This window comes from Dinoponera quadriceps, unplaced genomic scaffold, assembly GCF_001313825.1.
Source record: "Dinoponera quadriceps isolate SergipeBrazil2010 unplaced genomic scaffold, ASM131382v1 scaffold344, whole genome shotgun sequence".
Classification (NCBI taxonomy): domain Eukaryota; kingdom Metazoa; phylum Arthropoda; class Insecta; order Hymenoptera; family Formicidae; genus Dinoponera; species Dinoponera quadriceps.
Window position 1 is genome coordinate 1 of NW_014554439.1, and position 26086 is coordinate 26086.

The 26086-nt window shown below is 34.1% G+C and overlaps 1 protein-coding gene across 1 annotated transcript; it reads left to right on the forward strand.

Moving 5' to 3' along the window:
• Window positions 1-3059: 3059 nt before the first annotated feature.
• On the forward strand, window positions 3060-25791 carry LOC106748487 (odorant receptor 13a-like). The gene is made up of 7 exons (XM_014627060.1): window positions 3060-3075; window positions 3193-3480; window positions 5186-5636; window positions 11074-11173; window positions 11280-11402; window positions 24719-24874; window positions 25582-25791. The coding sequence occupies exons 1-7, from the start codon at window positions 3060-3062 to the stop codon at window positions 25630-25632; spliced, it is 1185 nt and encodes a 394-aa protein (XP_014482546.1). The 3' UTR covers window positions 25633-25791.
• The last annotated feature ends 295 nt before the right edge of the window (window positions 25792-26086 follow it).

The following is a 26086-nucleotide window of genomic DNA, read 5'->3' on the forward strand; positions in this document are numbered from 1 at the left end:
TTGATTTCACAAAAAAACGCTCACTTCATACCGGTACACCTAGTATTTTGATTATTCAAACTTCAAATAAGTTTGAAGTTATTAATAACAATCAGTGTAGCAGTTAATGTGTTAATAATTAAAAATAAAATTCACAATTTAATATGTATTTATAGACTTTCGTTATATACGAGGTCTGTTCAAAAAATATTGCGAATTTTGTGTTTTTTCAAAAATTATTTATTTAATTATGAATATCTATTTTGTCTCCTTCAAAGTAATCCCCATCANAACGTTTTTTCCAATCCTCAAAGCACTTCAAAAAATCATTTTTTATGATCTTGTTCAGCTTCTCCTACGATGCCGTCTTTATCTCCTCAATCGTAGCGTAGCGTCGTCTTTTCATGTGCCTCTCCAGTTTCGGGAACAAGAAAAAGTCACAGGGGCCGGGTCTGGGGAATACGGTGGCTGCGGCATCATTAGTGTGTTGTTTTTGGCCAATAATTAGCGCACAAGCAACGATGTGTGAGCAGGGGTGTTGGTTCGAATTTCGCGGCGACCCGTCTCATGTCCAAATCATTAGTAAAAATCGAATGGCACGAGCCAATCGATATGTTTAGGTCCTCAGCAACTTCTCTAACGGTGAATCGACGATTGGCCAATACTATTTTCTTCACTTCATCAATGTTTTCGTCTGTTGTTGACGTGTTCGGGCGTCCGGCACGCTCTTNACATCTTCTCGGCCCTCTGAGAACATTTTGTACCACCGATAAACGTTGCTTCGGTCCAAGGTAGCTTCACCATATGCCACAGTCAACATTCGGAATGCATCCGCGCACTTAATTTTGTTTTTCAGACAAAATTTGATAAAGATTCTTTGATCCATTTTTTGGAATAGGCAAAAATTGAAGACGATCCAAAACACGTCCAAGCAAAACAGCTGTCAAAGATAAACTGAATATTCAAAACGGCTGAACTTGTCGACATAAGTGAGGGACATGAGTACCAACATAACGCCACAAAAAAATCGAGAATTAAATATACGTAACCCGCGGAAATTCAAAATTCGCGATACTTTTTGAACAAATCTCGTATAATCAAAAAAATATGAAAACAGGGCAATAAGAGGTTACTACTGATGCAATTGTGCGAATAAATTAATTTATATCGGAGAATATTTTACATTAATATGTTTGATAGTGTCAACGCACGCACCGATATGTTAATATCGTAACTTTGATGGCCAAATTGGTAAAGATGTTCCGCCCGGCAAATGGGATGTTTCTAGATTCGACTTCTAGTGGAGGCATTATGTTTTGCAATATTCTAGAGAATCAAATCAAATGCTTGCTTTAATTTTTATTAGTTTAGAAGTTTAGAATTTAGTTTAGAAGAATTGGGGATTAATAAAATTGTTAATAATAGTATATAGTGTCGATTTGAAGTGAAAGAAAGATTTTCTTCATACGTTTGAAAAATCAAACGAAGCAGTTAGCGCATTGATTCTATTAAACATATTTATCCTCTTGAATAAAATAACTTATTCGCACCAACCACTACGGCGACACTTATTGGCGTGTTACAATATTTCTTTAATTAAAGACAAAATATTCAAAATATTTAATTTCTTGACGCTTCTTAGACTTTTCTTCTTTTATTTTTTCTTTTCTTTCTCTCTCGCTCTTTCTTTTTCTCATTATTTTCATAAATATTTTCATAAATCTTTCCAAAAGATCTTTTCCAAAAGCGAAGTTTATTCAATCCCTTTTACAGATCTTGAGAACATCTGGCGGTTATCTATCAGTATTATTGGCAATGAACGATAGATTGACCGAAGAGCAGTAACGATACAGGTCGCAACTGAAATGACGAGATATACTGCCACAGTTATACCGTATTACGTAGTACTAGTAATATTTCTTAATCGATACCTCATTAAGACAAACCAGAGAAATGACGTTAATATATTGGCATATTTGTAAAACAATTAACGTGGCAATAATAATGTGACCTCAGAAATATGATGGACGTTATTTCTCTTCTTTAACGTCGGTCGATAGTCGGAAAACATATGCAATGATCATGTAAGTCCCGCGCGCCATTAGCTTTCACTTGTTGATTTCTTTGATAGAGAGAACCTTCGCATTATAAAACAAATCATTTTCAATATATTAACCCTTTGCACTCCAGTGGTGACTCTCACTCACCACGTCTGCAGTTGCTGGTGCGCCGCGCGAAAAAGGCCCGGAGTGCAAAGGGTTAACATATGCTATTGTTTAGAATTCTAATTTGATACGCATTTGTTTATGTATAATCAGCAACAAAAATGTTGTAACGAATTTCTTTTCAGAGTATTTTAGGAACAGACGAAAATTGAGAGATTTTCACACACAATTTTTATCTATTACAAAAACTATAATATTAAAAAGTGTCTTAACTTTTAAGTCACCAACTATATGTCATAAATTAAAAACAGAAGTGGTCTTGGATCCAATCCTAGATTATAATTCAGACTTACTACGTGACTCCCTTAGTAAAGTAAAAAACATATCTTCTTTTCAATTTTTTTCAGAAATCTTTATAGTTTCGCCTTTGTTGTTTATAAACTTACGTAAATTATAATAGTTTTTTTATTATTATGGCTATATATGTTATGTTATATTATATCGTAATAATATAGTATTACAATATAAATATAGCAGTTTTTATTATAATTATTACATTATAATACTTACATCATACGCTGTATGATGTGGAAACATTATAACTATTATAAATCTTATCTCATGTTATATTTGAAAAGTGCATCCGGATTATTAATGTATTTATACGCACGCACGCACACACGCGCACACACGCACACACACACACGCACACACACACACACACGCACACACACACGCGCGCGCGCACACACACACACACACACGCACACACACACACACACACACACACACACACAATGATATTCGTTAAAGTTACATAATGCATACTCAAAGAGCATGCGTCGTGAAGGATCGTATGCGCTTCGTAAATTAGATTCTGTCAGTTACTTAGACGTCGTTGTCGCGACAGCCTGAATGGATATAAATCGAGGTCGGTTGATCAGAATGTTGAAACTTAGATATTTCGTTTTTATCTGTGGATTATCTAACGTTCAGTCATTCCGTTAAAATATTAAGAGTCTGTGAAAGGAATAACATTAGCTAACAGTTTGCATTTGTTTAAAAAAGGCAGACTTAGAGTATGCATATGGCTGGAATCGCTATACCATGACGTTCATGGGAATCTGGCCGGAGGACAGAAGTTTCAGTCAAGTTTCGAGCTATAGAGTATTAGCTCCTGTTGTGTCGATGTTCTTCTTCATATGCGTGCCTCAGTCGATCAATTTGATTTTTATCTGGGGTGATCTTGATCTGATGTTAGAAAACTTGTCCATGGGAAACATAACAATCACAATCTCATTATTAAAGACCATTGTATTTTGGTCGAAAGGTGGACGTAAATATATCAACTTTCATAGTATAAATCTTTAGTTTTAATTTTTTTTTCATGTAGAAATCTATATCTTTTACATCCCAGACATAAATGTAGAGTATTATAAATAAAGAATAATTTAATTGTGTCAAATTAAACTAACGAGTATTTATAAATTAAAAGAAATATTACGAATTTTTTCACCGATCTAAAATAAATATGAAAATAAAAATTATATTGCTATATAATAAAGCATCAATCAAATTTATTATGTTCTGCTGATCGTTAATCGATGGTTATCTTAGGTCCGTATTAGTAATCATGTCTTGAAATTAGTCTCATGTAAAGTAATCAGGTCTGAATTTAGAGTTAAATCTGAGGTTTTTAGTCAGATTGTGATTATAAATATAATGTCACGTATATTATATATGGTTTATCTGAATCATTCAAATCTAATTCTAAATTTGGATCCGAATTCTTCAATTGAGAGGAAGGTTTCAAGTAGAGGAAAACATCAAAACTGTTATAGTTATGGTAAACCGATATATCATGTTTCTTAGCTATAAAGTACTAAACTTTATCAGACAATATAAATTGTCTATCGTATATTCAGTTGGAGGTGAAATGGCAGTTTCTGTTTAACTGCGTTTGGTTATATTATTAATATCGTTTGATTTTTCGATATCATCGTTATGCTGAAGTTTGAGCTTTCTTCTTGTGAAAATTTAAGTAACAAATCAGTGGTATGTAATTTATTTGACAATATTATTTTATAGTAAGTATAGTAAATTTCGAACTTTGTGAATCGCTTTGGATCTTTTGCCAATTTCTATCCTCTGCCATTAAACTACATAAGAAAAGTTAGATTTTGGTTGTTCTGTGAACTGAGATACTTCAGTTTACTGGTTTTTCAACCGACATACCTGAACTTTGCTGTGAAATATTATTTTACAGAACATTGTTGAAACCGATGACTGATTTTCTCCTGTTTTTCTAGTTTGTTTGTTTAAGATGTTTCCACATTAATAAAGAAGCAATATATTTAAAAAAATTTTTAGTTTTAAAAATATGTAAGATTAAGAATAACATGTATGGAAATATAATAAATGTATAAAATAATTTCAGTGCCTTTATTTTTTTTTCTTGATAATTACCAATAGATATTATAGGTATGTCAATATTGAAGTCTACTTTCTAAAAGTGTTAATTCTCAAATATCTTATAAAATAGTTATTTGCAAGGATATATGTAATAATTTTTCATAGGATTTCTATACCTAAAAAACATTAAAACGTCTTAATACAATATAAAGACATATTTTAGACAATTAGACTTTTAAATAAGACAATGAGCCGTCTAAAGGACGTTGTTTTGAAAAGTCTTAGACATACGTGTTGTTTGGAATATTGTGATAATGAAATTTTGCCGATTTGCATTCATGTATATAAATTTTAATTTTACTCTTTGATAAAAGCTTTAGAGCCCAAAAAGAATAGTATGTCGGTTTTGGTCATTTTTCTCCAATGATATTAATACGGATCTTTAATGATTAAAAATATATTCCGTACTTTTGGCCACAGCAAAGTGATTTAATTATTATTCAAATAATAATGATCAAAGTAAAGAGATTGTATTAAAATAACTCCATGAAATATGAAACAACACATGAAATATTATTTTTACAACACATTTTTAAAGCATTTTAATCTTCCCAAACATTCCATAATAGCCCTGAGGTTACTCATGACAAGTATGGTGAGAGATTGGAACACGATTGCAAATAAACAAGACCGCGGCACAATGTTGGATATCGCAGGCATCAGCAGGAACCTATCCATAAAGAGCGTCATGTTGGTGCAAATAGTGGTGATATTATACATCGCGTTACGATTTCTCATGATTCGGTATAGCGGTCGGCAATTGTTCTTTACCGCGTACTTCCCTTACAATTGGACCAGTAGCCCTTTCTACGAATTGACCTTCATGGGACAATTAGTGGGCACTTTTTATGCGGCAAACACTTACACTGCAGTAGACACTTTCATCGCCATGCTGGTGCTTTACACGTGCGGTCAATTGTCAAATCTGCGTCGCGAATTGAGGGATTTGCAGGCTACTACGAAAACGGAATTTCAAGGGAAATTAAGGAATATCGTGAGGAAGCACGAATATCTAAACAGGTGAGAAAAGATGAGGTCGAAGCGAACAAAGTATGCTTTTTAAAATATAATCAATTTATCATCGCCAAAAAACAATCAGACAACAGAGAATCAGTTAAAAATATTGCACATGACAATTAGTACCCAAAAGACACAGAATATAAATATTTTATTTAATAAAAGTAACACGTCATATAACTGCTGTTATATAAAATTCAAATTAATTAAACATTTTTCTTATAACTGCAATGTAATTGTGTTTTATTTTTATTAATTATTATATTCTTTGTGTTATATGCTATTTATAACAGTATAATAACTTATAAGCAAAATAATTTATATATAACGTGTTATGTAACAAATTATGTTTTGCATGTTATGTAACATCTTATGTTATGTAATTATATTATGTAACATTTCTATGTTATGTAACATTTTCATATGCAAATATTGAATCGTTTGTTAGGTGACATCTGTTTCTCGTACGCAAAATATGATATATTAATGTGTATAAGAATGGTAATCAAACGTTATGGTTAATGTTTTACCGTGAAACTCATTCTTATAATATAAAATGGTACAAATTTTTATTATAATTATCTATGAACGAATAGTATATCTAAATATCCAAACCTGCGCAAACAGGTCCTGATCACAGCCTGCTATAAATTTTTGATGTCAGAAGAACAAATTGAACATAGGATTTATTATTTCTGATTACGTTACCAAATTGCGGCCAAATATGTGACAAAATATGCTGATAGGCGAGTAGATTAGTGGCATAAATCGAGCGGAGTCTGTAACGATCTGATAACACATTGGCGACAGAAACCAATAAGATCTTGCTGCGCACAGTTTAGATGCGTTCGCTCTATCAATATATCATCATCCAACGTAAATTCTATAATAGCTGCGTTCGAGTTTACAAATCGGAGACATCAATTTGTTTTGGTTCCAGGAAAGTCGTTTCATTAGTTAGATAAGATAACGATACCAATTATAAGTCGAGTCTTAATTTTGTGTCATATACTTTATTAATATATTTAAAAAAGTACACTTTATAATGAAAATACGAATAATGAAAAAATTTTTTTTATACACTTTAGTTAATTCTTAAAATTATTGTATTCGAAGGTTACATTCAAAAATATTGTAGATATTTAAGAAAAAAGTCCAGAATATCATTCATCTACCTTCTGCATATTTAATACAATTATATTTAGTAAAATAATAAAATTTATATATATTTTTTTAATCTAATATATTATATTTAAGACATATATAAAGACGTTAAAGGGACGCGACATAAATTATTGACCTATGATTAGAACATAGTCATTAATATTTTAAACTATAATTTTTTTATTTAAAATCAATTAATTTGAAATTATATAATTCTGTTAAAACCACGTATATTGTTGATATTAATATATTTTTGGTTTATTTTAATATTTGACCATCGGATTTTTATTAATGAATAGAAATTACTCTAATCTTAAATAACTCATAATTAAGATAGTTATTATTTTAAGATAACCTATATTATCTTGCTATCTTAGATATCGATATTATCTTAACCCTTAGCTGACACACGGGGTTAAAAGTACCCCAGAGTGTTTTTGAACGCAAATTTTTCATAGCTGCGCGCCAAATTTGGTTCTGTGGCATCACCTAGTATTAGTCGAAGCTTGACCCAATATTGATAAATAAAACAATTATACACATTTTTTCTTGCTGGGGTCCAAAATACCCCCTATAGCACGTACGTTATTATTTTGACGTGTGTCAGCTAAGGGTTAAGATAATCTTAAGAACAAAGCAATGCCTCAGATTTGCAAAACCGAATACAGCTAATATATACAGCTGCCATATATTCGCTAGCGTTTTTTGATAAACTTGTTACTACCGGCAGAAAGCTTTAAAAACATTAACGTTACCAATGCTATCAATCACTATCTCAGAGATGGCAGCGTTGGTTATAATTTGGACCTAGAGATAACGTTGGTAATATATTAATTTATAAAATAATGATGCGAACTCTTATGATGTCATACACAATCACTCATAACATTATGATTGCGTTCGTATCATCATCGGCATAGCTTCCAATAATATTAGCGCTAACAACGAGCTCCTCGATCACACTCTTTGGCGGTAGGGTCTACTATTTCTATTGCCAATTTCCTCGGATCGACTAACCTTACAGAAATTTAATATTGAAAATTACTAAGGGATTTACAGTGATTAAATACTGGTAATATTTCAGTAATTATTGGGTCAGCGCTTAATCATTGGTTAATATATTTCTAATTATATATACAGAGTGCGTCAGTTAAATCTGGACAAAATAAACAATATATTTAACAATAGTTTATTGGTAAAGTTTATTGGTCAAAAGTACAAAATTACATAAAAACCTTTTTTCGTGTAATTTGTGGAACTGTTATAGATAAAAATTACTCAATATAACCAGGTCTGTCGCAATTACTGTCTCGATCCTGAGCCTGAACCAATTACGCTTTCTATAACGCCGGCTTGTCTATATTGAAGAATGTTGCTTCAATAGCGGTCTGGAGAAATGCCACATTAGGATGTCTCCATTTGTTAGTAACTCTTTCAATCATGTTCTAGTTCAACGGATCTAAATCTGGACTATTCGGAGGCCAAAACTCTTTGCTCCTAAACATGTCGACATTGTCCGACAGCCAGTTTTGGACCTAATGACTCGTGTGAGCTGATGCGCCGTCCTGTTGGAAGATGTACGGCCTCCCGGAGGCCATAGTGTCCATCCATAGCTTGACTACTGTTGTCAGAACGCGTATACGAGGGCGGTTCAATAAGTACCCGTGTTAGACGACAGAGGGCGTTCCTGAGGGAAGTTGGTGTTATCATCGTGTGCTGTCATCTATCAAACGACGGCAAAACAAATTGCAGACTGATTGATAAGTTAGTTTGGATTTGGCAGCCATTCGAGTAAGACGTGTTTCATGATTTTCGTTAAGATGGAAAAAGAGCAGTATCGTTCGGTAATTCGCTTTTTGATTTTGGATGGGAAAAAATGCGAGGAGATAAAAGCAAAGTTGGATGCTGTTTATGGGGACACTTCGCTATCTATGACCACAGTTAGATATTGGTTCAACGAATTTAAACGTGGGCGAACATCTGTTTTTGATGAGGAGCGACCAGGACGCCCGGCAGACGTGGTTACCGAGGAAATCATTCAAAAAGTCCACGACATGATTCTCGCTGATCGACGAACGAAAGTGCGCGAAGTAGCAAAGGCCGTAGGTGTGTCGACCGGAACGGCAATTAATATTTTACATGATAAGTTGGCGATGAAAAAATTGTCGGCCCGATGGGTGCCGCGATTGCTCACGGTGGAAAGCACATTCATCCGGAGTTGTCGCCGCCACACTGCATGAATTGCGTTATGAATTGCTGCCGCACCCCCGTATTCACCCGATCTGGCTCCCTGCGACTTTTTCTTGTTCCCTAACATGAAGAAATGGCTCGCGGGAAAAAAATTTAGCTCAAACGAGGAAGTCATCGCCGAGACAGAGGCGTATTTTGGAGAGTTCGACAAATCCTATTTTTTGGAGGGGTTAAAAAAATGGCAGGAACGTTGGGAGAAGTGTATCTTTCTAAAAGGGGACTATGTTGAAAAATAAAAAAAAATTTTTTGAAAAAATGGTGTCTTCATTTCTAACACAGGTACTTATTGAACTGCCCTCGTATATACTTCATTTGTGACGGTTCCTTCCTTATTTAAAAAATACGGTTGCATGATGTTACCCTCACTGGAGATAACGCTTAGGACGTGAACAACGGCTGGTAACTTCGTCCTAGCTACAATGGCGACATTTTCGGGATCATTGGCAAGTCAACGTTTGTTCGAAACAAGTTGTAGTCTGAAGGGGTTATGTCTAGCGAATACGCCACATGAAGAAGAATTTCCCAGCCCAAGTTTAAGATAGTTTCGTTTGTGGTTTCTGCTGTGCGGCTTAGCATTGTCATGGAGCAAAATGATCTTACGATTGCCTTGTCCATTAAATGACCGTTTTTCCTAAATTGCACCGCTTAAATTGATTAATTGTTGTTGGTAGAGCTCTGATTTGTCTGACCTGGTTCGAGGAGCTCATAGTACAGTACACCTTTCTGGTCCCACTATATGCAAAGAAGAACTTTCTTGCCGAAGCGTTTAGGTTTTGCTTTTGGTGTTGTCGGTTGACTGGAATTCACTCATAATTTTTGCGTTTAAGATTATCATACATAATCCATTTTTCATTGCCAATTACGATTTTATGTGAAAGATCTTTTTTTGTACTCTGCTGAACAAAGAAATGCCCCTGGTTAACCGACGATTTTTGTTGTTAGCAGTCGTTATCTTATGTAGAACCTACCTTCCTTCTTTGTGAATTTTTCTCAGCTCGTGCAATCGAACCGAAAACGTTAGTTGTATTACTCCAAGTTGCTCGGCAAGTTCTTTTTGTGTTTGAGTCGGGTTCTCATCGAGTCGTGCCTGCAGTTCATTGTTTTCAAACTTGCGAGGCTGCACTTGGTTAATGGTCGTCAACACTGAAATCACGAAAATGACAAAACCATTTTCTGCACGTTCCTTCACTCCCTACACCTTTTCATTAGCAGAACAAATCATTTCGGCTGTCTCAAAAGTATTGAGATTATACATAAAACGCATGCAGTGTCAAATATGTTCTTTATCGTTGGTCATCATATTTATTACTGACTTTAAGGTTATGTTGCTTAAATGTCAAACTACATGGCATATTTTAATCTTGAATGTCAATATTTCAAAATAGCAAAAAGACGCGACAATAATTTAAATTTAAATGATGTATATATTTGTGTAAAGTTGGGCAGCACGAATTAAATAATACATTTAGTGTAATCATAAAACAGCTGCGCAATGACACTTACATATAGGTAACCATTTCTTGAGGCCATTTAGAGGCCCAAAGTAGTATTCATGGACATCATTTACAGTACCTTTAAATTTGATCGTTTCATCAATATTATTTCAAAAACATTATGACAACGATAGTTTTTACTTATGTTTAAAACATTTCTTTGTACGAGGCAAGAAAAATATTTAAGTGGATTGATTAAAATAAGATTAAAATCCTGTATAACATGCTACTTATTATATTCCATATTATCAGTGTTATGATATATTTAGTTGTATGTAACTAATTACAATATTTACATAATTGTTTTGTGTGTGTATTTTTACTGAAAATCAAAAACATTATAATTGATTTATTTTAAAAAAATCAGAAAGAAAAACTATATAGGAAAGGGGGGTGCGGAAGTAGTGTCATTGAAAACATGCGAATAATTAGTGATATATTTTATATTTGCTGCGAGTAAATACGACATAAAACTGGGGAATTTTGCTAAAAATTTTAGATCGTTTCCATGTCGCAATAGTATTTTTTATAAGGTTTGCAGAAACGATCGAAAACTCTTTCAATATGATGTTGCTCCTACAAATGTTGGGATGCTCACTGCAAATGTGCGTCCAGTGTCTGCAGGCGTTGATGGTGAGTTTCAAAGAAAAAGAAATTAAATTGCGACTCAAATAAAGGAAATAAATGAATCGAGAGGAGACAAGTTGATCTGTGCATGCGATTTTCCATTGTTTCATAGTCAATAATCGGTGGAACAGACGAAATCTTCATCTTTCAACTCATCTTTCTGACGGTTTACGTGACCTATGTATTGCTGCAGTTATATATGTACTGTTACATCGGCGAACGGTTACTTCTTGAGGTACTATGACGAGAACATTAATACATCATAGTTTATATGTTGTCCGATAAGTTCGTGCGAATCTTTACGATAGGTTTAAAGTCGACATTTTTATAATTAGGGATATATAAATTTCTTCAATAATATATTATATGACCGTTTTTTCGATAGCAGGTTATAGAAACAAACAGAAACAATCAATCTATACCTAATTATGGACATATGAACTTTCAGTTTTTCCTAAAAATCTGCACGAACTTATCGAACAAACTAATATTATTGATTTGGATTTAGATGTCGATTTAATATCTTCTTGAAACTAATATTAGGTGTTTGAATTCATTTTTGCTGTTATTTCTACAAAAATTCATGTATATTTCAAAAGAATGGTGCATTATACCCTGTTCAAAGTATTGTCCTTCGGAAATTATAACTTTTTCCAACTTTTCGGGTAACACATGGATTTCGTAGTAGAAAAATTCTGGTTATTTTGAGGTAATCCTGTCATCAAGACATTTTTTTATATCTTCGAAAGAGCTAAAGTGCTGCTCAGAAAGGCCATGCTGCATCGACTAAAACAAATGATAATTTGAAGGAGCAATGTCTGGTGAAAGAATAGGTTGGGTGGGGAGAGACATCCCATCTAAGTTTTCCTGCACTGGTATTGTAACATGCGGTATAGCATTGTCATGGAAAAGAATAATTTTGTCATGTATTTTTTAAAGATGTTTTTCTTTGAGGGATCGATTCGAATTGAGTAATTGTCGTCGGTAACATTCAGCATTGATGGTTTGACTTGGTTGCAGCAGCTTATAGTATACCACACCGACTTGATCCCACCAATTGCACAGCATGACCTTCTTTCCATAAATATGCTGTTTTGGCGATGATGTTGGTTCATCGGGGTGCACCATGATTTCTTACGTTTAGGTTTGTCGTAACGAATCCATTTTCCATCGCCAGTCACAATTCGATGGAAATATGACTTCCATTTTTGTCTTTGAAGCAGCAACTCACAAATGGTTAAACGTTTCCCAATGTTTCTTTCTTTCAATTCATGTGAGACTCTGTTTCCCAGCTTCTGAATCATTCCCTTTGCTTTTAAACGTTTGCTAACTTTTGAGTCATCGACATTTAATGTTTCCGACAATTCCTTGAGCGTTTAACATAAATCCTCTTCCAATAATACCTTCTATTCTCCATTTTCACACATTTTCTGTTGACCAGGGTGCTCTTTGTCATTCATGTAAAAATCGTTTTTTTTTTAATCGACTTAACTAATCTTTGCAAGTTGTTTCAAATAGAGCATTCTCCCCATAAACCTCCACTAGCAAACGATGACTTTCAGCAGCAGATTTCTTGAGATGAAAGCAAAAAAATAATGTTTCCCGCAAATGCTCTTTTTTTGGTACGTAACCCGACATCTTCAATATAATAAAAAATTGTGTTCTTTACACTACGACCTAGTGTCACATACTAAATATTAAAGCCTATTCATAGTACTTTCATATACATCAGCAGCCACTTTCGGCCAAGTTGAAATAGCTCAATTACTGATCTCTATTAGTCAACAGTGAGAATTAATTCAAGCACCTAGAATTCAAGAAAGTCTCCCACGTATTCCAGTACCAGGTTATTTTGCAAATTACTCAATTACTTAAATCCCACACAGCACATTTTATTTGAGGGATGTCCTAGATATTAATTTCGCAATTACTATACAATATCCTAAGATATCGCAATTCTGATTAATGGCGTTACAGTTCAAAGGTGGGCCTAGGCCTACTTCTCTCTCTTAGGCATGCATGTGGTGCGCACGCAGATTATATACATGCACATGGGACCACAGTTTAAACGCCAGTTCCGAACGGTAAATTTTTGGAGACAACTCTCCTTGGCATGAATAAATACTCTTGGTTGTTTGTCGGACTACCGAAGAAGAATTACGACCGTATGAAAAATTTTCTCGTTCTCCCGGGAATCGTACTCGGGACTTCTGGCATAGCAGACCGGTATGCTGTCTACCATGCCATACTCGATATCGCAATTATTATACAATATCTTAAGATGGTCTTAGATATCTGTTGGATATCCAGTAGATGTATAGAATGATGCACCAACATACGACCCATTACGACGGGTTGCTCTAAGGTGCGCGCGTATGGTTGATAATATCGAATTTGTTGATAGAGTCAATCAGATACTTTTCCAACGATGTTATAGTGTTACAAATTATCAAAATTTCAACGGATTTGCATTACGATAGGTTAGGAGCCCAATAACATTGTATGTATACAATATTTAAAAATAAAAACGTAAGGAAACATAGCATTAAACGGAATAATTAAAATTAATAAGTAAATAGATGAATAAAGTAACAAACTTTCCTTTTTCACACTTTCTTCATCATTTTTTGACGTTGCCAACTTTGACAAAAGAATTAGAGATTGCATAGAATGAGAAAGAAACAATTATAAGCTTTAAGCAAATATATAAAGTTATATGCCTCAAGTAAAAGTATAAATAAACTGCAAATGAAGAATAAATGAATGATAACAATTTAATTGATGACTATTTTCATATATATTTTCATATATTACAAGCGACAGATTTTCGATATATGATTTTTACATTTCTTGGAGTGAAGATGTACATTAAATAAATAAAAGAACTATTACAGATCGTAAAAATGCAAATCTTATCTCTTCATGCTAAATATTCCGACTATATACGAGCGCATGTAATAATTTATTAAAGTGAAAAAATTCTTACTCCGTAAAATATATTTTATCAGCAGACATATAAGATAAGTAATTAATATACCGCTTAGTAACCCTTGTTCTCGTTCAGCAGACATGTAAAATAAGTAATTAATATACCGCTTATTAATTTTTGTTATCGGACGCTGGCTTTTTATGCGTTATTTTCACTAGGTTGTAGCTGGTTTCGGTAAATATGCGATAAATTTTCAGTATTATAAGAATAACATTTTTGTTAGAAATTATTTATTTTTTGAAGGAGTATTACAAATATATGAGTTTCACATAATTATTTATAAGTTTTTAATGTATGATATTTTTTGAAACAATCTCCAACATGAAGGAATGGTTTTCTGTTGAACGTTTTACAGAAGTACGAGGGTGGTCCCTGAAGTACCCGACCTGACATAGAGATGGCGGTAGTTGTTTGAAAAATATCATTGTATTACAAAGTACACAATCTATAAAGCATATGTTTCAAGTTTGAAGACGCCACGTTGTTTAGTATTTGTTTGGCAGCCATCAATAATGAACGTTTTCAGTGAATTTGTGAAAATGGAGAAAATTGGTCATCGTTATGTGATACAGTACTTTATTTGAAAGGCCTTAGCACAACCAATATAAAAGCTGAGCTGGATTCTACTCTGGGTGAGTCTGCTCCTTCGTTTACAACAGTAAAATATTGGGTAGCAGAGTTTAAACGAGGCCGTACGAGCTGCCAAGACGAGCATCGCAGTGGTCGACCAAATAAGGTGACGATTCCAGAAATGGCGAAGAAAATCCACAAAGCGGTACTGGATGATCGTCGACTGAAAGTGCGCGAGCTAGCAGACATAGTAGGAATTTCAAAAAGTGCGGTACCTCGCATATTATCTGAAAATTTGGACATGAGAAAGCTGTGTGCAAGATAGGTGCCGCGTTTGCTCACACTCGAGCAAAAACAGTGTCGTGAAGATGTTTCAATTGAGTGTTTAGCAAAGTTTCACAGCAACAAACGCCCCCTCGGATTATTTTCTGTTCCCAAACTTGAAAAAATGGCTCAGTGGTCAAAGATTTTCCAACGATGAAGAAGTGATGTCGGCAGTTAATAGCTATTTAGAGGAGCAAAACAGTTCTTATTATAAAAAGGGTATCGAACTTATTGAACATCGCTGGGAAAAGTGTACAGAGCTGAAAGGAGATTATGTTGAAAAATAAATACATTTTTTTCCAAAATTTTCGTGTTTTCTTTGTTAGGTCGGGTATTTCAGGGACCACCCTCGTATACTGTTGTTTTTTTTTTCTCCAGGCAATTTACGATTAGAACATACTAAACGGTCATTATGTTTTTCTTTACCATTAAGCTGGAGGATATGTAGTTCTCCATCTAATCTCTCCTCATTGCCTGTTGTTAATGGCGTTCCATATCGCGCAGTTTTACCTTCACGTAAATTCCCAATTAGTGACATAACTAATTTCCGAATAAACTTTATATGAGACATTGTTTTACTGTTGTTATGTTTACAATCAGCTTTATACAGAATATAAGCATACAAGGAGGATACTTCAATTCCCTAGAAAAAAACTATCCTTCACCGTTTTAATGATTTCTGTAAAAAACAGTACATAGATTCAAATTGATCTGCACTGGTCCACTCTGCCCATAAATTTCTTATCATTCAATATCATTTCAGGTTTCTTCAGCTCTACCTGATAGCCACCACGTGTCATTCTTGATACAGTTTTCATTGACCCAGTATCATATGAACAAATGAAGAATTGTTTTATTGTATTTATAATGAAGAATTGTTTTCAAAACATTCACTGTCACTATCACTATCAAAATTTATAAAATTTTCTTTATTCATTTTTGGGCTTAATATATTAAAAAATTGAGTACAAAAAGCAGTGATATATCACTGGACATATCAATTGCTCCGTTGCTTATGCTTAACTGACAAGGCAATCGTACCCGCATTTGACAGAGAGCGAGTTTCGACAGGTTCCGACTTGTCAACTCCTACGTGACGTACGACCGCAGCGACGAAGTATTGTTGTCACTTGAGAGGTGACTTACGACCGATAAGGGTTAAAATTAAAAATTAAAATTTACCCTTAGCTGATACACGTCAAAATAATAACGTACGTGCTATAGGGGGTATTTTGGACCCCAGCAAGAAAAAATGTGTATAATTGTTTTATTTATCAATATTGGGTCAAGCCTCGACTAATACTAGGTGACGCCACAGAACCAAATTTGGCGCGCAACTATGAAAAATTTGCGTTCAAAAACACTCTGGGGTACTTTTAACCCCGTGTGTCAGCTAAGGGTTAAATATAGTTAGAATATTCAGATAGATATGAAATAATTACGAAGTAATCGTGCCTCTTCAGGCTTTAACATGAAGAACATTATATTAATTCTGCCAATTTCTATGTCGAATTTGAAGGATCAATGGAGAATTTTGAAAATTGAAAGATATAATTTATATACACTACCTTAACGTAGTTCCTCGTTGTCATGTTAAAGTCCGAAAAGGCAGGATTATTTCGTACATTATTTCATATTTATCTTAATACTTTAATTATATTATATTTTTAGTTTTAATTTTAATAAGCGATATATTAATTGCATATCTTACATACTGCAGGTAAAATATGTTTTGTGGAGAAAGAATTTTTTCACTTTAATGAATTATTACATGCGCTCGTATGTATTCGGAATATTTAGCATAAAGTGCTAAGATATTCGTTTTTATGACCTGTAAGAGTATTTTTACTTATTTGATGAAAATCTTCAACTCCAAGAAATATGGAGAGCATATATTAAAAATCTGTCTCTTGTAATATATGAAAGTGGTCATCAATTAAATTGTTATCAATCATTTATTCTGCATTTGCAGTACATTTATATTTTTGCTTAAATCTTATAACTGTATATTTTTGCTTCATGTTTATAATTGTTTCTTTCTCATTCTTTGCAATCTCTAACTTCTGTCAAAGTTGGCAAAGTCAAAAAATGATGAAGAATATATGAAAAAGGAAAGTTTATTATTTAATTGGATGTACAAATTAATTCGCTCCGTTTTTAAAAGATGGCTCTGGCTGTTATAAATGTTTTATAGCGGCAGCTGATTTCGATGGTTTCTGAGAGGTTAGACATGTGTCAATAATATTCAGTTCATATCGCTTTGTGTTTCATACAAAACCTCTGTTTTTTACTGTGCTAAATATGTCAAATTTTGTCTCAACTAAGCAGCATTTGTGGGAGGTTTTAGTTTTCTGCTTTAATTGGAAGAAAAGTGCAGCTGAAGCACATCGAATGCTTGTATAAGTTTATGGTGACAATGTTCCAACTGATAAATCATGTAGGGAATGGTTTCGACGTTTCAAGAATGGTGATTTCAGCGTTGAAGACAAGCCTCGCTCTGAACAGACAAAAAAATTCTAAGACAAAGAATTGGAGGCATTATCGATGAAGATCCGAGCCATACGCAAGAGAAGCTTGCAGAATGTTTGGGAGTTACGCAACAAGCAGTTTCCGTACGAATGAAATCCATGGAACTAATTCACCAGCAAGGCAATTGGGTGTCTTATGAACTGATACAGAGAGACGTTGGAAGGCGATTTTTTATTTGCGAGCAGCAGATTCAAAGGCAACAAAGAAAGGGTTTTTTACATCAGATTGTTACTGGGGATGAGAAATGGATATTCTACGATAACCCCGAGTAGAAAAAATATTACTCTATGCCCGGTCAATCGTTGCCATCGACCTCAACATTAACACCAAAGCCGAATATTCATGATTCAAAGATCATGCTGTGTATCTGGTAAGACCAAAAGGGTGTTGTGTACTATGAGCTGCAGAAGATTCCATTACCGACCATCGGTAAGGGCTACAATTGTTTGAGCCGTGCATTACGAGAAAAACGGCAGAAATATCAGCAAAAACATGACAAAGTTATTCTTCTGCCTGATAACGCTCGGCTTCATGTCACAAAAGTCGTAAAAAATTATTTGGAAACGCTAAATTGGGATATTTTACCACACCCGCCGTATTTGCCGGACATTGTTCCTTCTGATTATTAGTTTTTCGGACGGATGCAACACGATTTGGCAGGTCACCGGTTCATTTCTTTCGCAGAAATAAAAAATTGGCTCCTAACTTGGATCGCCTCAAAAGACGAGACATTTTTTTGAGTTAAAATTCGAAAATTGCCTGAGAGATAGGAAAAAGTAATAGCCAGCGTTGGACAATACTTCAATTAATTTTTTCATTTATTTTGTTCTGAAATAAATGCATTTTTGACCACAAAACGGACCGAACTACTTTGTACTCCCAATATTTACCTATTTACTAATTAATTTTAATTATTCCGTTTATCCCCATGCTTTTCCATGTTTATATTTTTTAATATTTTATACATCTAATGTTGTTAGGCTCCTCACCAATCATGATGCAAATCGATTGAAATTATGATAATTTGGAACGCTATAACTTCGTTAGAAAGATGTCTGAGTGACTACAGTCTGTTTGACAAGAGCATAAACTACGAAACTTTTTTCTAGAAACTGTTAGAGGGGAATTTGAACGCAAGCAGTTAGCGGGGCATGTCTTCCAAGATGCTTTGTATAAGGAAGCCTTAGTTGTCGTTAGACCTGGGTCACATAAAGACATTTTTCACCATGAGTTCCGTGTACGCATTAAATTACGAAGCCGTTTTTCTATGTTTGCACCCGAAAGGACCAGAAATATCGTACTGAGCGGCTGCTAAGTACATAAAAAAATCCAAGACATTTGTAAGTGGGTAAAACACTATTCCGATGTGAAAAACGTTGATGATCTGCCGGATCGTGGCTCTGCGCAAAAAATGATGAAAAAGAGGATGGAATGTTTTGACGGGTGTTTAAGAAGAATCCTCGTTTATTATTACGTGGCGGGCAAACGGTTTTGCATAAAAAAGGTTTAAATATATAGTGAAATGCTATAAGAAAACGTTTACGTTTACTCATGAAGTGAAATTTCGGAACACAATAAAGAAACCGTACTGTCCGAAAAATACGTCCAAAAAAAGACTTACTTGAGCAAAAGAAAACTTGGATCGCTATCAAAACAACGTAATTTTTTTAAACGAAGCTTTTTTTAGCCAAATTCTTTTATGAAATTCTTTTATTCTTTAACACGTGCCTGGTCTACCCATGCCAATAGACTCATTGGGCGGACTGTTATACATCTCGTAAAGGTACATATCTGGGACTGTTTCTCAAAGCAGGGATTTTACATATCTTCACAGAAAATTTGGACGCTGCCAAAATAGTCAAAATATATCAGAGGGCTGGGTGGTTTTACGAAGAAAAATGTAAATTGGCTACTGCAAGAAGACAATGATCCAAAACATTGCAGTAGACTTTGTATTGTGTGGAAACAAGAAAATAACGTTGACGTACTTGGCCTTAATAGTCGCCATATGTAAATCCCACAGAAAACGTTTGTGCGCTCATAAAGTTTAAGCTCCAAGGAAAGAAGATATGGACCGTCAAGCAGTTAGTTCGACATATTTTATTTATATGGAGGACTTTGTCTAAAGATTATGCTATAAAATTAGTAGAAAGTATGCTGGACAACTTATTAATACTAAAGTATTACAGTTTATATCATGCATAATGTGTGTATTTTTTCAGTTTATTAACCAAGTCGTTTTCAAGTTTCGCCGTACACGCTTTTGTCAAACAAACTGTATATCAATAAATCCGAAGTTATTAGCTGGACGCGCGAACCTTTGGGTAGACAACCCGTCGTAATGGGTGGTATGTTTATGCAACATCCAACATGTACAAGTATTCGTGTATGTTTATATTTAAAATATCCTATGGATATCTTTCAAGGCACCCAAAGGATGTTCAAAAAAACTCGCAAAATATAATAATACTAAAATATCGCAAAGTACATTAAGTGCCTACACAAGTTCGTATAATATTAAAACCATTTTTATATATAAATAATAACGAAAACAACATATTTAATCAAATTATTGGCTGTTGTGATCAATAACCTTTTGCCATCTTTCGGGTAATAATTTGATCTCGCACAAATAAAATTATTTATCTTTGGGATAATCCATTCATCAATCCATTTTCACACTTCCTCAGCATTTCGCAAACATGTATAGACTTGTAGTATACTATATTACATGTACTACAGTAACAAATAGACCGTACTATATTGATTTGAATAGATCAAAATCAGATGGAGCGATGCCTGGAGAATATATTGAATGCGGACGAACTTCTTAATCTAACTCAAACACCATTTTTTTAGTCTCAACAGCAACAAACAACTTGGCGTTGTCGTGAAGCAGGAGTACAGAATGCGACGCTAGAATCCAGACACGAGAAAGTTGTTTTTTTAAGCCGTTTATTTAAATTAATATTAAATATATAAAAAAATGCTTTTTACACATGTTGAGAGGTTCTTTAGGAGCAATATAAACCCCTGCGTCCTTATTATCTCTTCTCTGTTCGGTCCCTTAAGCGCGGTCTTTAAGGGGTTAGGCCAGTCTCGGATTTTCAAAAAATTGAAATTTCTTTTTTTTGCTTAAAGTACACTTTAGGATTCTAAAAACGTTATTCAATTGGTAGAATAGTGAAAAAAAAATTGTTTCCCTGTCCAATCCGCTGTAGTGTTGAAGCGTTCGGAGCGGGCGACGAGCGCATTTTCTACCTGCCGCGGCGGGCTTCCTTTTGTCCCCTTTTTACGACTCTTACCCTCTGCACTAATGTACCAACGGGGCCTGAGGGCTCTAATGGTTCCCCAAAAGGTCGTTAGGAAGTGCTAGTTCATCAATACAGCTGTATGTGTGGGCTTGTGTGTGGGTCAGTCAGCTGAAAAACGACGCCACGCGTGGACGCTTCTTTTTGTTTTCGTTAGTTTTTCTGCTTCAACGAATTACTTTATTGACTACAGTGGTTTTTACTGATAAACTATCATTGTTAACAATATGAGTGAATTATTAACAGATGCCAAGCCCAAGCACGATCACTGCCCGAGCGGAGAAAATTCGTGGTGCTCGTGGCAAAGGGCTAAGTCCATTGGAACTTTGGACGAATGTACACATAAACCACCTTTACATGAAAAAGTATACAAGGCTATAACTCCAATTTATGAAAAATTAACCAGTGATGACCTACTCACTCGTTGCATAGGCGGCTTCACTCAAAACAGTAATGAGAGTTTCAACGCTACAGTATGGTCGATGGCCCCGAAAGTGACATCCAGTGGCAAAAATGTACTTGACACAGCTGTATATATTGCTGCAGGTACTTATAATGATGGACTCACAAGTGCCATGAGAGTCATGCAGAACATAGGCATCAAAATTGGGCCGAACTGCTACAATTACTGTCAAGAGACTGATCAAAACCGCATCAAATTATCCGATCGTTCGCTCTCAGATGCTGCAAGAAGGTCTGGAATCGAGCAGAAGGCATCCAGAAAGGAAGAAGATGAGTTCCACGTGTCCATGGAAGGTGAAATGTACGGCGCAGGCATCGCAGACTGAAGGTATAACAAAATTTTCAGCACGTAAAACTTTAACCGCGCTTTTCTCGAAACTGCATTTTTCAAATCGGGCGACGATGGTACTCGGATACTATAGCACGTATCGACTTGAAATTTTAACTGTAGCTTCACAGTAACATTATCTAGTAAACTAAGTACGATTTTTTTGTTATCATTGCAACTTCTTTTTTTATAAACAATATACTGCTCATTTTTTCGGTTAAAAATTGAACCTTTTTTTTACAAGTCCGCTATTTTGCGAAAAATTGATGTAAAGCTAAAAACATACGTACTTTACTAGCAAGTCTTATTTAGATTAAATCCCGTTCTTTATTTTGTTTCAGATAGCACGAGTTCCTAGAATCACTGTCGCCCGTAGAGGCCCTCTTGAAAAAGGTGATTCCAAAGATTGGCCCAGTAGCCGTCATTTTATATCAAAATATCAATATAAAAATTTTTTTATACACTCAAATACATGTTTAATAAAGCCTGAAAGAGAGAAATTCGATTCCTTTTTGCTTACTCCCAGAATAAATTCTCAAAGTTAGGCCTTTTTTGAGGGCTCTAGACTAACCTAACCCCTTAATTGCGCGCGGCCCATGCGTCTCAGGATAAAATTTATACGATATCACGACTAATGAAAATAATACACGGAGAAAAAAGTTTGGTTAAATTTAAGTGTCGGATGGATATTATTCGAGTATTGTATGGTTTTTAGTTTCGAGTAACCAGGTATTCGATTATTTCCAATAATACCTGAATATATAAGTAGTACTTGCGAATTTGATCTAGTAGGTGTTAGAATGTAGAAACTTATATTGACAGCACTATTTGTGAAACCGCATATCTCATATAACTAATAATGTAGACCTGAAAATACTCAACGTTTTCCTACACTTCTTAGAAATTGAAGTCTTTACTTTCCTAGAAAGTGAAGTTGATTTGGCACGATGGTGAGTATAGTACGAAATAATGCAGTCATTAAATATGGTAAATGCTTTTGTAATCAGATGAGATATGCCTGATACCTTGCATGTTACAAACAAGACCAAGACACGCGTTTATATGATATATTTCTCCTGACATTTGTATGCTTTGGTATAGTATCGCACGAAGAAAAGAGATTGGTTGAATCAACATAACAATGAACATAAATTGTATATGTTTTAGTTCTCTGTATGAGTATTTGTATGATCACTCAAATTCGAGTGATCCAGTGGTTAATCTATTTTTCAAGTAAAATTTCATTTTAAGAAATTTAAAAAGTAAGAACTAAGAATTATGCTTCAACGAAAACGCATATGGTTCTTTCATTATCTCGTTAATTCAACTAATATTTCTCCTCTGAGTAATTAACTATATTAATTCTCCTAAGAATGAAGAACATAGAAATCAAATTGGAAATCAAAGCCAATAAAGACCAATATAGGCAGTTATTTTAGCGTAAATGTTATATTTGATGTAAATCGACTAAATATTGGGTTGAATATAAAGTAATTTTATATTTTTGGATGAAATTCAAACACAACATTTTCGTATTAAAAAATATCTTTAATGAACAATGTAAGCACCGTTTTGTGCGATATCTTTTCGCCATTTTTCAGGCAAATTAAAGAGTCCATCCTCCCAGAACTTCACAGCTTTCTAGGCGAAAATCTACTCCAGGTGCTTTTTGCAGGCCTCCAAAGAAATAAAATTTTTTGCATTGAGGGAATTCTGCAGAGAACTGAAAAAATGGAAGTGTCTTATGGTGCCAGATCGGGTGAATGCGGAGGATAAGGCAAGACATCCCAGCCAAGCTGCAGTAATTTTTGCCGGGTTGCTAAAAATACGTGAGGTCTAACATTGTCTTGAAGGAATATGATACCATAACGATTGCTTAATTCTGGACTCTTCTTATCGATTACTACCTTCAAACAGTCTAATTAGGAACAATACCTGTTGGAATTAATTGTTTGGTTTTGCAGAAGCCGTTCGTAGTTCAATACTACCAAATATATAACATTCCAATCTTGCCAAATATAGAGTATGACTTTTTTTGTATGGATGTTTTACTTCGATGTGATTTGTGGCGGTTCATTTTGTTTTCTTAACGATCTTCTGCGAGCTACATTGTTATGCACAATCCAATTTTTATCGCCCATTATCATCCGGTTTAAAAATGGAACGTTTTCATTGTGTTTAAGCAATAAATTGCAGATGGAGATGCGATCCAATAAATTTTTTTTACTCAAATTGTGATATACCCAAATATCGTGTTGAGACACGTAGCCAAGCATGTGCAAATAATTCACAACGGTTTTTTTGAGATACGTTGATTATCTCTGCAATCTTTCATGTCGTATAACGTAGGTTATTTTCAATCAATGTTTTGATTTGGTCGTCATTAACCACCAATGACCTACCTAAGTGCTCACCATCTTCATATGTCATATCACCAACATGAAATTTCGCAAAACAGTTTTGGCACACACGTTGGCTTACAGCATCTTCTCCATACACAGCATGTATTATTTATTTTTGGTTTGTGTTACATTTTTCCCTTTGCAAAAATAGAAAAGCATCAAACACCAAAAATACGGTTTGTTTTGCTCCATGTTTACAATGTCGCCAAATAAAAATTACTGAATGGATCTTGACAAATAATAGCTTAATATACGCAAGAAAACTTAACCTTTCAGAAAAATATATGGTGTCAGACATTGAATGAAGATTGCACTAAACACTTCCTTTTAACGCCATTTGCCCACAAAATATGAAATTACTGTTTATTCAACCCAATAGGATAAATTATCAAAAGTTTTGGTCTAATATTTTATGTAAGAATAATACACACATATAGGCTATTAGTTCCTAATGTATAATTCCATCGTAGATTTTTCTTTTCTTCCATACGAATTGTTAGTTTATGAGAATGAATGAATGGCGATAAGTCGATCATCAAATGAATAATCATATGCAAATTTGAAAGAACGAAATTTGAATTTCAGTAACAAAATTAATAAAAAATTTTGAAAAAAGATATTACATAATTATTTCAGAGTACGGAATTAATACATGCAACATATAGCTGTTGTTGGTACAATTTGACGGCGTACGAAGCGAAATCGTTAATAATCATCATGTGTCGAGCTCGGTCGCCATTACGTATCAGCGCCGGCGGATTCTGTTCCTTCAACCGAGAACTTTTTAGTGAGGTAAGTAAATGTATTGTGATCTACGTGAATATCACCACTTTTTTTCTATATTATATTAAATTTATTCATATATTTGTTTATATTTCTCTTTTATCTAAAACTTGCATTTTTAACATTCCTGGTCCTTCTCCGTGGTCATCTTGACTTATAACGTTAAAAACGAGGAAATATACATTCAAAGTTCTTAAAAATAGAAGAAATAAAAATTCATATCCTGAAAAGACATCGTTCGAGTAGATTTATAAAACATTTCGAAAACTTTCCTTTTGTTCTAATAATTAGTAAATAATCGTAAAATTAACATTACAAAATCATATAGTTAAAAGGTAGGTTACATAACACATAAATTTTATGATTATTAAGATAGATGGAAAGTTTTCAAGGTGTTTTACAGATCTATTTTATCGATCTTAAATATTATTTCATAGATATATTTTTTATATCTGTGTATATTGCAAGAAATTTAAGCATATCTTTTCTTGCTTCTGACGTTATAAATCCAAGTAACCGTGGCGAAGAAATAAGTGAAAATCTTAAACTAAGCGATAAAAAATCAATTCGCCGATATTCGTCGAAATTCCTACTAACATAGGAAATTTCATCATACAGATGAGAAAAACGCGCTTTTGCAAATATATAATATACACGCATATAATTTTTAAGAATCTAGTTCGAAGGATAAAAACGATCTCATGTATCGCTTTTAGATCCTGAAGAGATCTGTGGCTTATATGTCATGTATCTACGCAGTGAAATGAACAGCTATGGAGTGAAAATAAGAGCGAGTTCGGTTATAATAAGTACGATGTCTGTATTGATTATTATTACATAAGTACGATGTCTATATTGATTATGCGATAAGATCATCAATTTGATTGATTGTTATAGAGTCAAAATATATTTTCGAAACATTTGAAATATACAGCTCATGTATCATAGTATCATTTATTAATTCATGTTTGTGTTTCGCATTCTTTGAAAATTGCTTTGAGTTTCGCGTTTTCCAGTTATAGCCCAGCCTCAATGCTTACGATCGATTATCTCGTAATAATTCATGGTGGCGTACATTGTAAAAAAAGCTCTACCGAGTTAGCACACTGAATTTCCGCAGCTGTGCATTTGCTCGGAAGATCGCGTTGAATAAATAATATACAATACGTGTTACGGACAGGAAGAGAGATGAGGGGACGAATCGTAAAACAAAAATAGCGA